We start from the raw sequence: 13,711 nt of genomic DNA, 5'->3' as shown, positions 1-13,711 counted from the left end.
AATGACAAGTGTGAGTAGAGTTTTTAGAAGATAAAGAAGTGTTTGGCCACTGCTCTAGTTTTGGTCTTACCTTCTGGATCTGGAGGCTTTAGTATTTATAGTGATGTTTCTCATAAGGAATTGGGTTACGTTCTGATGCAGTATAATAAGATGATAGCTTATGTATCTCGCCAACTAAAAACTCATAACTTGGAGCTAGCAAAGGTTGTATTTGCCCTTAAGATATAAAGACATTATTTATACGGTGAAAAGTTTGAATTTTTACTGATCATCAAAGCCTCAAGTACCTGTTTTCATAGAAAGACTTGAACTTTAGACAAAGGAGATGACTTAAATTTTTAAAAGATTATGACTTTGAGCTGAAATATCACCTGAAAAAAGCAAATGTAATTGTTTACGCTCTTAGCAGAAAGAGGGGAGTATTGTCAGACTCATAGATTGAGAGTTGTTTTCTTTAATTGCGCATCAGAAAGGAGAAGCTCGATGCTTACCAGGTTTATTATTGTTTGTGCAAACCATATTAAATTCAGAATTGTGAGAGCAGAATAAGGAAAAGTAACCTTTAGATATAGAGTTGGCCAAAGTTAGAAAGAGAATTTTTGAAGGTAAGGAATCAAACTTCAAGGTTTATGATCATGGTCTTCTCAGATTTCATCATAAAGTGTGCATTTATAAGGATTATCAGCTCAAGAATCAATTGTTGGATGAGGCACATCACTCTAGATATGCCATCTACCCTGGCAGTACCCAAATGTATTGAGATTTGAAGGATACGTTTTGATGGAGCAGAATCGAGAGATATTGTTAGGTTTGTAAGCAAGTGTCTAGTGTGCCAGCAAGTAAAGATTGAGCACCAACAACCCGGAGGACTTCTACAACCACTTTCCATACCTGGGTAGAAATGGGCAGATGTTTCTATGGACTTTGTCTTAGGATGTTCAAAGACTAGGAATAGGATGGATTCAGTATGGATGATTGTGAATAGGCTAACTAAGTCAACTCACTTCTTAGCTTGTAAGACGATTTACACATCTAACCAGTTTGCCTAACTTTTCATCAAAGAGATAATCAGACTTCATGGAGTACCTGATTCGATTGTTTCGGATAGGGACTCCAAGTTTACTTCGTGATTCTGATAGAGTTTTTAAGAGACAATGGGGACACGGTTTAAAATGAGCACAACATTCCACCCTTAGACAGGCAGACAGTCATAAATAACCATTCAAACCCTGAAAGACATGTTGCTAGTATGTACTTTAGAGTATAGTGACTCGTGCAATGATATCCTACCTCTGATAAAGTTTTTCTATAACAATAGATTTTACGCAAGCATAGGCATGGTTCTCTTAAAAACACTATACGGTTGACGGTGCCGAACACCATTGTGTTGAGATGAGGTCGAAGAGAGAAGATTGTTAGGGCCTGAATTGGTGCAACGTATGACAGACTAAGTAAGATTCATTCAAAAAAATCTTCTGGTAGCGCAAAATCGACATAACAGTTATGCAAACTAAAGATGTCGCGAGTTAAAATTTGAGCAAGGTGATCATGTGTTCTTGAAGATATCGCCCTTTAAGGGAATAATGTATTTTAATCCGAGGGAAAAATTGAGTTTAAGATATAATAGATCATTTGAGGTACTCGCAAGAGTTGGTCAGACAGTATATCGATTGTCTTTGCCACTTTTTTTGTCAATTATTCACAATATATTTCATGTCTCTGTGTTGTAGAAGTATGTGCTTGATCCCTCCCATATATTAGACGCAATCAAATCAGTGTTGAAAATTCAGAACGACCTGAGCATAAGTGAGAAACTCATAAAAATCTTAGATGTGAAAGTGCAGAATTTGCGAAACAAAGATATATCACTAGTATTGGTCAGACGAAGTTATCACAAAAAAATAAGGCTACATGAGAGCACGGCTACATGAGAGCACGAATCGGACATTCGTGCATAATTTACATAATTATTTTCAAGTAAGATTAAGGATGAATCTTCTTTTAAGAGAGGTAGAATTATAAAATCACCCGACGATCGTCAGGTAAGAAAGGTAAAAAAAAAAGATAGACGATTTCTCCATTTGCATAACCATCGCTGGAGGGGGGTGAAGATAAACCTCCCCCCCCCAACCCACACACACATCCCTGCCAACGAGGCTGCGCTTAGCAGTCAAATCCATTCACGTTCCAAAACAAAAACAAAAATACCTGTTGGACCGTCCGTTACGGTTCCAGGAGCGTACTTCTTCGAGAAACGGTAACACAGGCTCGAGCCTGCCTGTCATGAGCTGCCTCACATCGGCTTACGAGCCCACCGAACCCACTCGCCCGGTTCTGAAACCGCAACAAAGTACAACCATAACCACGTGTCAGCATTCAAACGAGCCATTCCAATCTCAACGTTCCTCTCACTACCACGCGTCCCTTCTGTGTCAGAAAAACCCTCCACGGCAAAACACCGTCTCACTTTTACCTAATTACCGAGAACCTTCCCTCCTCCCTATAAATTCCCTTCAACCCCCTCTCTTATTCTCACTGACTGTTTTCCTCAACTTTGAACTTTCAGAGTTTCAGGTGCAATCTTGTTCGATTTTCCGGCAACCGGGATGGCTTCGCAGACTCATTTCGGTCGAAGAAACGAACCGGTTAGGGAGCGGACCATCGAGGTTCGAGTCATGTCCGCGCAGGACCTGGAGGACGTCAAGCACCTGAGCAAGATGCGGACCTACGCGGTCGTCTACGTTGAGCCCGGCCGCGCTGCCCGCACCCGGGTCGACGAGGCGGGCGGGACCGACCCGGCCTGGAACGAGACAGTCTCCGTCACGTTCGACCCCAGGCTGCCGGAGACCGACGTCCTCGCGGCGCTCAACGTCGACGTCTACGCGCACGGCCACCTCCACGACAAGCTCGTCGGGAGCGCCAGGGCGCTCCTCTGCGACGTTCTGAGGAAGGAGGACGGCGAATCGAGGGAGCTCGCGTCCGACCCTGTTCAGTTCGTCACACTCCAGCTGAGGCGACCGTCCGGCCAGCCGCAGGGCCTCATCAACCTGTGGGTTCCGCCCACCGGGAAGTTCTTCGTTCCTCGCTCCTCGTTCTTGTTCGACGTCCCCGAGACGCCCGTCGCTCCGGCCGAGTCGGGCGGTGGAGATGGGCTTGGTAAGTGAAGGCAGACTTGGAGCGATGGCGATTGTGCTTGAATGGTGATAGAAAATTTTGCAGCAATTATTTCTGATTAAAGAATAAGTTGCGTAGAAGTAAGCCCCACCTCAAGATCTCACATATGAGAGAGAGAGAGAGAGAGAGAGAGAGATGCAATTACTTGATAATACTGCCCATGTAATTAAGTGTGGTCATTCTGTAGCAATCTTGGCAGACAGTTTGTTCATGAAATGTAGGTTTCATCAGTTGAGTGGTTGTCCTTATGCTCGATAAAGTTGTGCTATTTGTGAAGTGATTTGGTTGGGGGTGGGAGAAAGTCTATTCCGAACATACCAAACACGATAACATCATGTCTAAATGCGATTACCTGAGAACCTTGCCCATGTCAGTTTGGTGTTTGGTCATTCTGTGGTAATCTTGTGGACTGACTACGCCCACGAAATGCAGCTTGCACCAGTTGAATGGCTGTCCTTACACTAGCTGAAGTTGTCCAATTAGTGAAGTGATTTGGTTGAGGGTGTGAGAAATTTTACTCCCAATATACCAAACACGATAAAATCATGTCTTAGCCAACTCTGACTTGGGTACTTTGAATTTCCTAGAATAAGGTGTTTTTTCATCCAGATTTGGATAAAAAGAATCCCTAGTGGCATGTTTGTTTTAGTCATAAATGAGAAAGTAGAAGCTTGATTAGGTAGAAGCTGTGCCTTGTGACCAACTTTCACAATCACAGCTGAATCACAATCACAACTTGTACTTTTTCATGTTTCACTAACCATGACCTTGAAAAAGTATTTTGATTGTGATTTACAATCGCAAGATCCAAGAATCACAGGGCATTGCAAACATTAAGAGTTCCTTATTCCATACAAAGAAATATAGCGGCAGGGAAACGCAATGAGAAAGAAAGCCTTCTACGCCAGGGCAATGTGAAGCTCAAGTCGAAGGGAAAGTGCTTATTTATGAAAAAAAAAAATAAGACAGGAAACAGTTCCTATAGGGGCATCAATCAAACTAATTTTCAATTTCTTCAACCTTTAGAATAAATCGGAAACTTGGATCCAAGGTTTTCGCCGGTAACTTCTCCACACCTAGTAGAGCACAAGCTTGTAGGTTCAAAAAATGTATGTTTCTGTTGGATTTAGTCTTGTGACGAGGAATGCACACCTCAGATATCGAACTCTCAATGTCCTTTAACTTAAATACCTTAAGCAGACCCACCTAGCTAGGTGCATGGATCCCTGTATGCTAGCTAAGCTTGGAAAGAACTTCCCCATGAGTCTTATCTAAATCTTGTTACCCAAATGCTCCTTGTAGGTTTAAATTGTCACATCACTAGATTCACATCAGACAAAAAGTTTGTTCCCCATGTATGCATAGCTTTAGATAAAGAGGTTACAGAATAATAATAGGGTTAGTAGTCCCTTCTGTATGCACATGTACTGAGTTTTTTTTTTTTTGAAAGGCAAGCTGAGGTTAGGCAGGCCTACGAGATATCTCTTAAGCCCCATGTGGCAGAGGGATTCGAACCTGGGCCTTCAGCTTGGCACAGGAGCCCGCTTACCACATGGGATACCACCTCGGTGGTACATGTACTGAGAATTTCTAGTTCTTAAAATTGGATAAAACCAGTGATTACTTTTGTAAATTGATGCATCATTAACTTAATAAAATCATTTCTTATATTTGGACAGAGGACATAAACAACAGCTGAAAGTTTCATACTAGTTTTTTAACACTTTCTTAAAGGAGGAAAAGACATCAAAATTGAGAAAAGAGAAAAGGAAAACCCTTTTTTGGTTGCCACTGAACAACTTGGATGGCAATAAAGTTTCCATAAATTGCAGTGCAAAATAGCCCTAGAGCACATTAACTTGGACATGTAGAAAACAAATAGCACATAAACACAGACCCACTACCCATGAATATAGAACAAGAATGGGTAGGGAAGAAAGACACAAGAAGTAGGGGGGTTGATTCAATCTTACAACCTAATATAAAGTGTCCACAGAAGAGAAATAAAGCCATAGCACATAAAACAGACCCACGCTACCCATGAACCAATATAGAACAAGAATGAAAAAGGAAGAAAGACACATGAAGTAAGGGGGTTGCTTCAATCTTACAACCTAATATAAAGTGTCCACAGAAGAGAAAGAAAGCTATTGAACATGGAGTTAGACAACTAGATATAATTCAACTTAACTAGAATTATTCATGAGTTCATGCTTCTGGCTGTCATAAAAAGTCTGTCACAAGACAAACATAACTCTTAATCATCTAGTGGAAAGAAATATAGACCTATATTTTAATTTTAGATCATGGTACTTAATGCCCATAAGAAGAGAATCAGATCCCTTATTTTAGATGATGTCACTATCGATGGATGATACATTAAACTTTTAATATTTAAAAGGAAAAGGTGGTAAAATGAGTTTGAATATTCATTCTCCGTGCATCGATAGTAGCATAATATTTTCTTCTCCGTGCATCGATAGTAGCATAAGAAGAGAATCAGATCCCTTATTTTAGATGATCTCACTATCGATGGATGATGAATTAAACTTTAAATATTTAAAAGGAAAAGGTGGTCAAATGAGTTTGAGTATTCATTCTCCGTGGATCGATAGTAGCATGATATTTTGAGAAAAGCACTAATGCAAAATAACAGAATGAGCGACATGCACCAATAGTAAGAGAATGGCTCTCAAATAAAGCTCGAGTCAAGGGTTGAGGAAAAGTGGAGTGTTAGTAGGAATATCAGCCATCAAGAACCAGACATAGGATATTGTACCATCTTTTGCAACATGAGAGCAGATTATGCAGCTTTCTGTGTGTGAGCATGTTTACAATGCCAGGAAGGTTTCCCACTGGGTAATGGAACATATTAACTAAAATAGATATAGATATACATGTACGCCTGCTGCTTAAGACAGAGAAAAGAAGAAAAGGCTTTTGCATCTAATCAGATGAGAGCAGCATCAAAAGAAAACATCATAAAACCCCATAAACAGCCTCTCCAATTAAGGCAAGTTCTAAACAAATGTTTTGGAACTCCTATATATTGTGGGTTTTTATTTTTGTTAAGGATCTCCAATCAATTTGCTCTTTCTGCCCACTCAAAGATCAGAATGTATGACATCAAAGAATTGTAATAAAAGATATCTTCCAATGGGTATGTGTAATGTCATCTCAAAATTGCGACATTTTCAACAGACGCATCACATATGATAATATGCAATGATATAGAAAAACGGGAGCATCAACCAAATTGGGTAATCAAGCACAGGGCATTGTAGAGATACAATCCAAGAATCTGAGAAAATATACTGCTCAATGCTGGCCTCACAGATATGTGGAACACGAGAATCTTATTAAGTTTTGCCTTGAGGCAGTGGTTGAACAGTGTATAAGGATCTCAACTGCCTGCTGATGAGCTTGCTATGCTGTGCCTCCTGTAGTTCCAAGTCATGAGACCACCATTGCTCCAATCCATGAGCCTCCAAAAACTTCTGCGGGCCCTTGGACATCACGAATAGCTTAGCAGCCAATTTCCCTTGCTCCTCAACCTTTGGCTTGTCTGGACCACCGGCATCGCCATTTTGCCCTTCAACTGTGCCTGCTGGATTAGTGTAATAACAGCAGATATAGTCGCTGTTGTTCACATATAGATGGGGAACCCATTTATTTAGTTCATTGCAAACTTCACCCTTGTTACTATTGTCTTCTTCATCAAGGGGTTGAACCTCACAATTAGCAGGCAGAATTGCTCGGACCATATCGATTGCACCCCTGATCCTCTTCCACAAATACTCAGCCCTCTCCCCAATGGTTCTTAAGCCCATAGCAATTGAAACAGAGGGTGGATTGAACAAGTGAGTCTCCACGTATATGCCTTGTTTGGCCAATGCTTTGCCCACTTGCAGTGCCAATCCTGCTCCAAGAGAATGCCCTGCAATGCAGATATTGGAGCTGCCAAATTTGTCTGCCGCAGACTTTAGCACTTCCAATGCTTTGCTGAATCTGACAGAGCCCTTTAAGCTTTCCCAAGTCAGGAAACGTAGATCGTCCTCTAAGTCTCTCCTAATGGTTGGGCTCTTCAGTAATGTTCCTCTGAGTGCCAAAACTGCCCGTGGAGCACCACTTGGTCTCATCAAGATGAAGTCCGACAGCGCAGCTGCTCGATCCCATTCCAAAAGTGCCCCAAAAATGGATCCGTCCCTGTCATCTACCAATGTCTCTATAACCTTGTACTTAAATGGCTTCCACCATTTCGGAGCAAGGGCATTTTCTTCATTTCTTTTATCCTGTCTATCGAGCTCGAGAAGGTATACTGCCTGTATGAAGCAAGCTATCACTGTTCTTCTATAGTTTGGATCTTTCCTGTTAGCAAAAAGCAAAAGAAGATTTCAGAGAGATAAAAACAATAGCCTTTTGGGCACGGTGATATCGAAATTTGCATTTAAAAACTAATGAAATTCCTCCTTTAAGATATCAATGCTCTGTTAATTGTTAAAGACCCATCAACTAATGATTTCGAATACAAGTTATTAATTCACTACATTTATGCAACCAATTTCAAATCAGTCATCAAATGCCCTTTCAAATCAGCCATCAAAGAAATTGTATACAGGTCATGTCCGTTGAAGTACATTCAAGTTCCAAAACATACATCACAAGAGCATCTTGCACTAGAATGCTACTCTGAGAAATTTCATCATTGACAATTTTCGGCAATTTTGCATAAAAAAACACTTTTATGTTCACCATTCTATATGCAATATGACGAAAGTCAATTGCATTTTCTATAACATACTTAGAATTTATAAATGAAACCAAAAGCCAAACCACTCAGACTTCTGTGAAAAAGAAAAGACAACAGTCCCCAAAGCAACCCACACAAAGAAGAATCCCAGAACATAATTGGTTCTCTAAAATGAAAACTCACAACCCACTAAGCAGTTATTCCTTTCCCACCTAAGGTAAACATCAAAACCACCGCCCACTACAAAACCAAAAGAAAAACCACAAAACCCACAAAGATTTTGAGACAAAAAAAATGTCCCCATCACAAAATCCCACTCCAAAACCAAACTTTAGCCCAAATAAGACCACAAAGGTCAAAAAGGAAGATGTGGGTGATTACCAACTAGAACAGATGAGGTCCCTCCAGTTAGGAGAGGAAAGATTTCGAGGGCCAGAGACGTGGAAAGCGTAAGGGTGGGCTTCTTCCGCAACCTCCTCTGCACCACTCTGGGCCATCACTATCAATCTTCTTTCTCCTCACCGTCCACACTTTCTATTTACAGCAACTCTAGCATATTACCACCACCACTAGAGAAGATGAATTTGGGGAAGAGCAGAGCAAGGAGTACACAAATAGAGAGGGAAGGAGAGGAGGAAGTGGGGGGGGGGGGGGGGGGGGGAGAACACGGCAAAACGGTCCAGAGAGTCAATGTTCGTGTGGGGTTTCCCTTGCTTTTGAAGGGTTTGCCATCCAAAAGTCAAGTGGTGTCCCCCACCAAGCTTATCGTTCTGGATCCTCCCCACCAACGGTCATATTTTTCGTGTGAGCAAACGGGTCGGATCCTGTTGGATATGGGCATTGCCACGTTAATCGCGTTCTGATTATTGGATCTGTGCTTGAATTTACCGTATGGTTCTAACAAATGTGCCAAGAATCCCTTTGAGGTTGTTCATTCATGCGATGAACGGCATCCAACCACCATAGTTTTTGGCTTTGCTCTCGCATGTCCATTAGATGTGCAGGGCTGGAAAATAAGCTGAACGAGCCGAGATCGTTATGAGCCGATCACGAGTTGACTTGTTTTCTAAAATAAAGATTGCTTTTAAGAATTTTTAAAGCTTGATAATATATATATATATATATATATATATATACATATATTATTTTTTAGTGTATAATGAGTGCTTATATGGTGGTACCATACCAGCATAACTCTTGATTTACAAGAATCTATGCTCCAAATGTAAAATCTAACATTCTGAACATGTTTAACATGTTCTATTCACTATTTTCATGTGTTAACTAAAATATGATGCTTTATACCATTTTTAGACAACCCATGTTTTCATGAATTGTGAGCCTTTGATTTTTCACCGTCTCAAAAGTAAGATTTTATGATGTATTGGACATGATAAAACCATAATAATGTTAAACGCATCCTAACTTTTAGATCTACCATTTTCTAGCTAGATCCATATGTATCACTATAAGGTATCATGGTACAAAACCACCATATATTTTTACATGTATAAAACACATATAATAGCATACTATATACAACAACAACAACTACGCCTTCATCCCAAAACAATTGGGGTCGGCGATATGAACCAACAAAGAAAATCATTTTGGGTCTTCCACATGAATCCTTCTCCTCCATTCATTTTTATCCAATGCCATGTCCTCGGTGAGGTTCAAAGCATTCATATCCTTACCTATCACCTCCATCCATGTCTTCCTAGGCCTACCCCGACCTCTTTTAACTAATATATTTTCCCATTTCTCCATCCTTCTAACTGGAGCATCATTAGGCCTTCGTCGAATATGTCTAAACCACCGTAAACGATTCTCTCTCATCTTATTTTCAATGGGTGCAACGCCTACCTTCTTACGTATATCCTCGTTCCGAATCTTATCTTTTATTGTATATCCACACATCCATCTCAGCATACGCATCTCAGCTACACTCATTTTTTGAATATGATGTCTCTTGGCAGCCCAACATTCCGTACCATATAGTAAAGCGGGCCTAATAGCCGTCCTATAAAACTTTTCCTTCAACCGCAATGTCAATAGCATACTATATATACATATATAATATGTATAAAATACATTACATGTAAAATGATCTTATACGAACCAATCCAAGCCAAGCTGAGCTTGCCATTCGTGTGCTTGGCCCATTTACCTAAACTAGTTGGCTCATAACTCGGCTCATTGAGCTCAATTTTTTGGGCAGAGTCAAGCTGAATGAACCACTCGTCTTAAGATGAACGGCATCCAAAACCCCTAGACCCACTATTTGAATGTGAAACCCATTTACACGATAGACACCTTTATCTATAGGGTTATGAAAGCCTTTTTGACTTGATTCTCTCCCCAAGAAGGCATGGGTGTAAACTTAGACAACTAATCTCAATGGTTTTTGCATTTCTCAAGATATTTGTTTTCATTAATCATTGGATCATGTAATTTCAATGAAAAAATGTGATTGGCATGGTGAAAAAATGTGCTAGAAAATGAGAACTAAAAATATGACCATTTTTGACATTTTTTTGCAAATCCAACCATGTGGATGTGCTTGGCATGGTGAATTTGATAGGAATCAACCATTAGATCGAGTATTTTTTATGAAAAAAATGTGATTTTTGAATGCTTGAATATTTATGAAGATTATAAGCCACTGATTTTAAAGTCTTAAAAAAATCTTGTTTATGCATCAAAATCAGATGATTCAATAGCAGGTTCTTATAAAACCAAACATGTAAATCACATGGGTAAGGTTAGATTCAAGAGAAAAGAACAAAAAATCCATGAAAATAGCAGTTCACACATTAGTTCTCATATTTTCAGTTTTCATATTCTAGTGACTCATTTTACAATAATTTGCATCATATATAAATCATTATCAATACCAGAATTGTACTGGTCCATATGGCTGGGCTTTGGTAAATTAATGAATTGATCTTTGACATTTTTATTAAGATGAAAAACAAAATGGTAGAAGCCAAAAGCTGCTGATATATTTAGACACCAAAAATAAGTTTCTTTCTTTGCTAAAATGAAAACATGGTAATAAGAAAAATAAAGTAAATAGTTACTTTTTGTTATTAAGATGTCATTTGGATAACACCTAAAATGAAATTTTGGAAACTTTTTTTTCCAGGACTTCACAAGTTTGAAACCCACAGGTGGCATCTCTTGCCGTAAGGTAGAAGCTGGGTATACTCCCCTGGCAGGGGAGACCTCAAGGGTTTTACCAACCAGAGGCCAACCAATGTACAGTTGGTGATGGGAAGTTTTTCCCTTGAATTATTCAAAAAAAAAAATTCTTTCAAAACTGTCACAAGCATATGCCATTTAGAATCTGTGTGGAAGGAGACACAATCAGACACGCTAACACGACCTGACACACGCAAACACAATTTTAATACATTTTAATAGTTTGTAATAATTATTTATTATATTTTCCATATATTAAAATTTCAAAAATATGATTTTTTATTCATTAAAATTTTTGAAAGAAATCCATGTCCTTGTGTCTTATTTTCCAAAGAAATTTATGATCTCACGTCACTAACTTCACACAGTGGGTGGTATTGTATCTTTGTGGCACAGTGCAAAAAGTTTTTTTACTTTTTTAATCACTAAAATGGTGGTTTACTAAATAAAAGGTAAAACCCAACTTTTCATAAACAGCACCATCTAGGGTTGTAAACAGTTTGGATGTAGTTAATAGTTAATACCATAGCCAACGAATCGGACATTGGCTAAAGGATTCATATTCAGATTTGGATATGGACTGAAAAGCTCACACTAAAACTGTTTTTTTACATGAAGATGGATTCAGATATCCATCAAATTAGGATATTCGAAGGATTAAGAATCTAAAAACTAAAACCATATTCACATCTAATTATAATCAGATATTGTTTTGACTTATTACCAAATCTGACAAAACAGAGTTGGATTCGATCAGATATCAGATAAAATCCAATCTGTTGACATCCTACCTGCATCGCATTGAAGGGGCTCAATGCCATCTTTACTCTATTATCACCACTACCTTTTCGTCCCACAGTATACAACAGTGACCATATACCTCCCCGGTATATTCCAGCATTCATTTAGACGAAGTTGGTCTCAAAATGAGTGGGAGATGGTCACAGGGACACACCATTTTGGGTGTATTCCCAGTGACATGAGCGGACACGCTCAGACATGCTGACACAGACAGTGAAGCGTATGGAAAATATTTTAATTTTTTTATTATTTAAAAAAAAATAATATTATTTCAATAAAACATATTTTTTACTATTAAAATATCAAAAATAGTTTTTATTGATTAAAATTTTTAAAAAAGATTGTGTCCTTGTGTCCAATTTTCTGAAAAAAAAAATTGAACAGCCATATATAGAGACATCACTGAAAGGAGTTATCTTGTACACCAAAAAGTGCCATGGTCCTGGTTTTACAGCACATCCACTTCACTGTATTTCACATACAATCTTGGAAGTCATGAACGTGTGCTGCGTTATAAAGACTCATCTGACAACAGGAGCATATGCATGGTGAGTGAGAATCATCAAGTACACAGCGTCCATGAACTTGTCCATCTTCCTAAGAGATCATTAAAACTATCTCATGAAACAGTAACCAACACAGCACTGAATTCTTCATCAATGTCTATAACCAAAAAAGTGTGTCCCTTGCATACAGCAAGATTTCATATAACTGAACCAGGCATTGAAGAGTTAGTGGCACTTCTGGCCAGTAGCTGCATGCCAAGCTTGTAACACATGATCCACAATTTCTGCCACACCAACTCCATGCTTCACCTGCAAGCATACGCAATATGAAGTTAGTATATCTATGTTTCCTATGACCAAACAGGACTGTAAATAGCAGAAAACCACAAACAGCACTTGAAATTGATGAAGTTTCAAATATATAATGATTGTTTACAAGCATCGCTGCTAAACAGTTCATCATCCAGGTCCCTGAAGGCACGGGTTAAGATAAGGGTCTAGATAGATTTACTGTAATAAGAAAGTCAAGGCCTGCTGTGTTTTTTTTAATGAAGGACGGGGAAACCACCCTCGGGATCAGAGACCTAATCCCGCTGGCTCAGCCTGTTATACCTATGGTCACCTTCCCAGCGGTGTAAACCCATGGTACACCCCTTGTGCCCAGGGAGTCGCCCGGCTTCAGCTGAGCAAGGGCTTATCCCTTGCCCTCATTAATGCAAGGGGTTTGACACTCATGATAACCCTGACTACCCGTCTAGTGGCCAAGGCCCCCTCCACTGTGCCAAACTCCTTGGGGCTAGTCACGGCCTGCTGTTTGTGTTATAAAGAATGAAATAAACTTGTAATCAACACTCGTCAGTATAGGCAACCCAGAAAGAGTTGCATGTTTTACAGTGAAAAAAGCCCAAATCTAAGTCTGCAGTGTTACACAAAATAGTGACATCAACTGAAAAGAACACTAGTCCATGTTACACAACCTGAGCAAAAACAAAGGGCCCTCCATCACGCATCCGGAGTGCATCATGTTCCATAACCGCCAAGTCAGCTCCAACAGCTGGGGCAAGGTCAGTCTTGTTTATGACCTGAGAAGTGAGAATGTTCCATCCCCATAAGTAACATCCAAGACACATGACCAAGGTGATACCATGGTTTTAAAACCCGGTGACTCGTCACTCAGCTCGTCCTTGAGTGACTCGTGACTCGGCCAGGTCATGTTAACTTTATATTTTATAATATATTTAATTTATAATTTTATTAATACATGTATAATCATATT

At 39.5% G+C, this 13,711-nt stretch overlaps 3 protein-coding genes across 3 annotated transcripts in view; 1 reads left to right on the top strand and 2 right to left on the bottom strand.

Annotated features, from left to right (window-relative positions):
* The first annotated feature begins 2,606 nt into the window (after positions 1 to 2,606).
* Positions 2,607 to 3,164, top strand: LOC149833980 (BON1-associated protein 2-like). The gene has a single exon (XM_090009249.1). The coding sequence runs from the start codon at positions 2,607 to 2,609 to the stop codon at positions 3,162 to 3,164; it is 558 nt and encodes a 185-aa protein (XP_089865375.1).
* A 3,167-nt stretch (positions 3,165 to 6,331) lies between these two features.
* Positions 6,332 to 8,421, bottom strand: LOC149833979 (GDSL esterase/lipase At4g10955-like). Its single transcript, XM_090009248.1, has 2 exons — positions 8,306 to 8,421; positions 6,332 to 7,542 (listed from the first exon to the last, which is right to left on the bottom strand). Exons 1-2 carry the CDS (start codon positions 8,419 to 8,421, stop codon positions 6,534 to 6,536), a joined length of 1,125 nt encoding a protein of 374 aa, XP_089865374.1. The 3' UTR covers positions 6,332 to 6,533.
* Positions 8,422 to 12,434: 4,013 nt separating this feature from the next.
* Positions 12,435 to 13,711, bottom strand: part of LOC149833978 (urease accessory protein G-like) — a 29,083-nt gene continuing 27,806 nt past the window's right edge. The window contains exons 6-7 of the mRNA XM_090009914.1: positions 13,413 to 13,517; positions 12,435 to 12,744 (exon numbers count right to left, since the gene is read on the bottom strand). Of these exons, the coding sequence (XP_089866040.1) occupies positions 12,661 to 12,744; positions 13,413 to 13,517 (189 nt within the window). The 3' untranslated portion in view covers positions 12,435 to 12,660. The remainder of the gene's footprint in view (positions 12,745 to 13,412; positions 13,518 to 13,711) is intronic.

Source organism: Nuphar pumila, chromosome 6, assembly GCF_984573655.1.
Source record: "Nuphar pumila chromosome 6, dmNupPumi1.hap1.1, whole genome shotgun sequence".
In the NCBI taxonomy this organism is placed as follows: domain Eukaryota; kingdom Viridiplantae; phylum Streptophyta; class Magnoliopsida; order Nymphaeales; family Nymphaeaceae; genus Nuphar; species Nuphar pumila.
The sequence above is the reverse complement of the archived record's forward strand: the minus strand, read 5'-3'. Positions and strand labels throughout refer to the sequence as shown.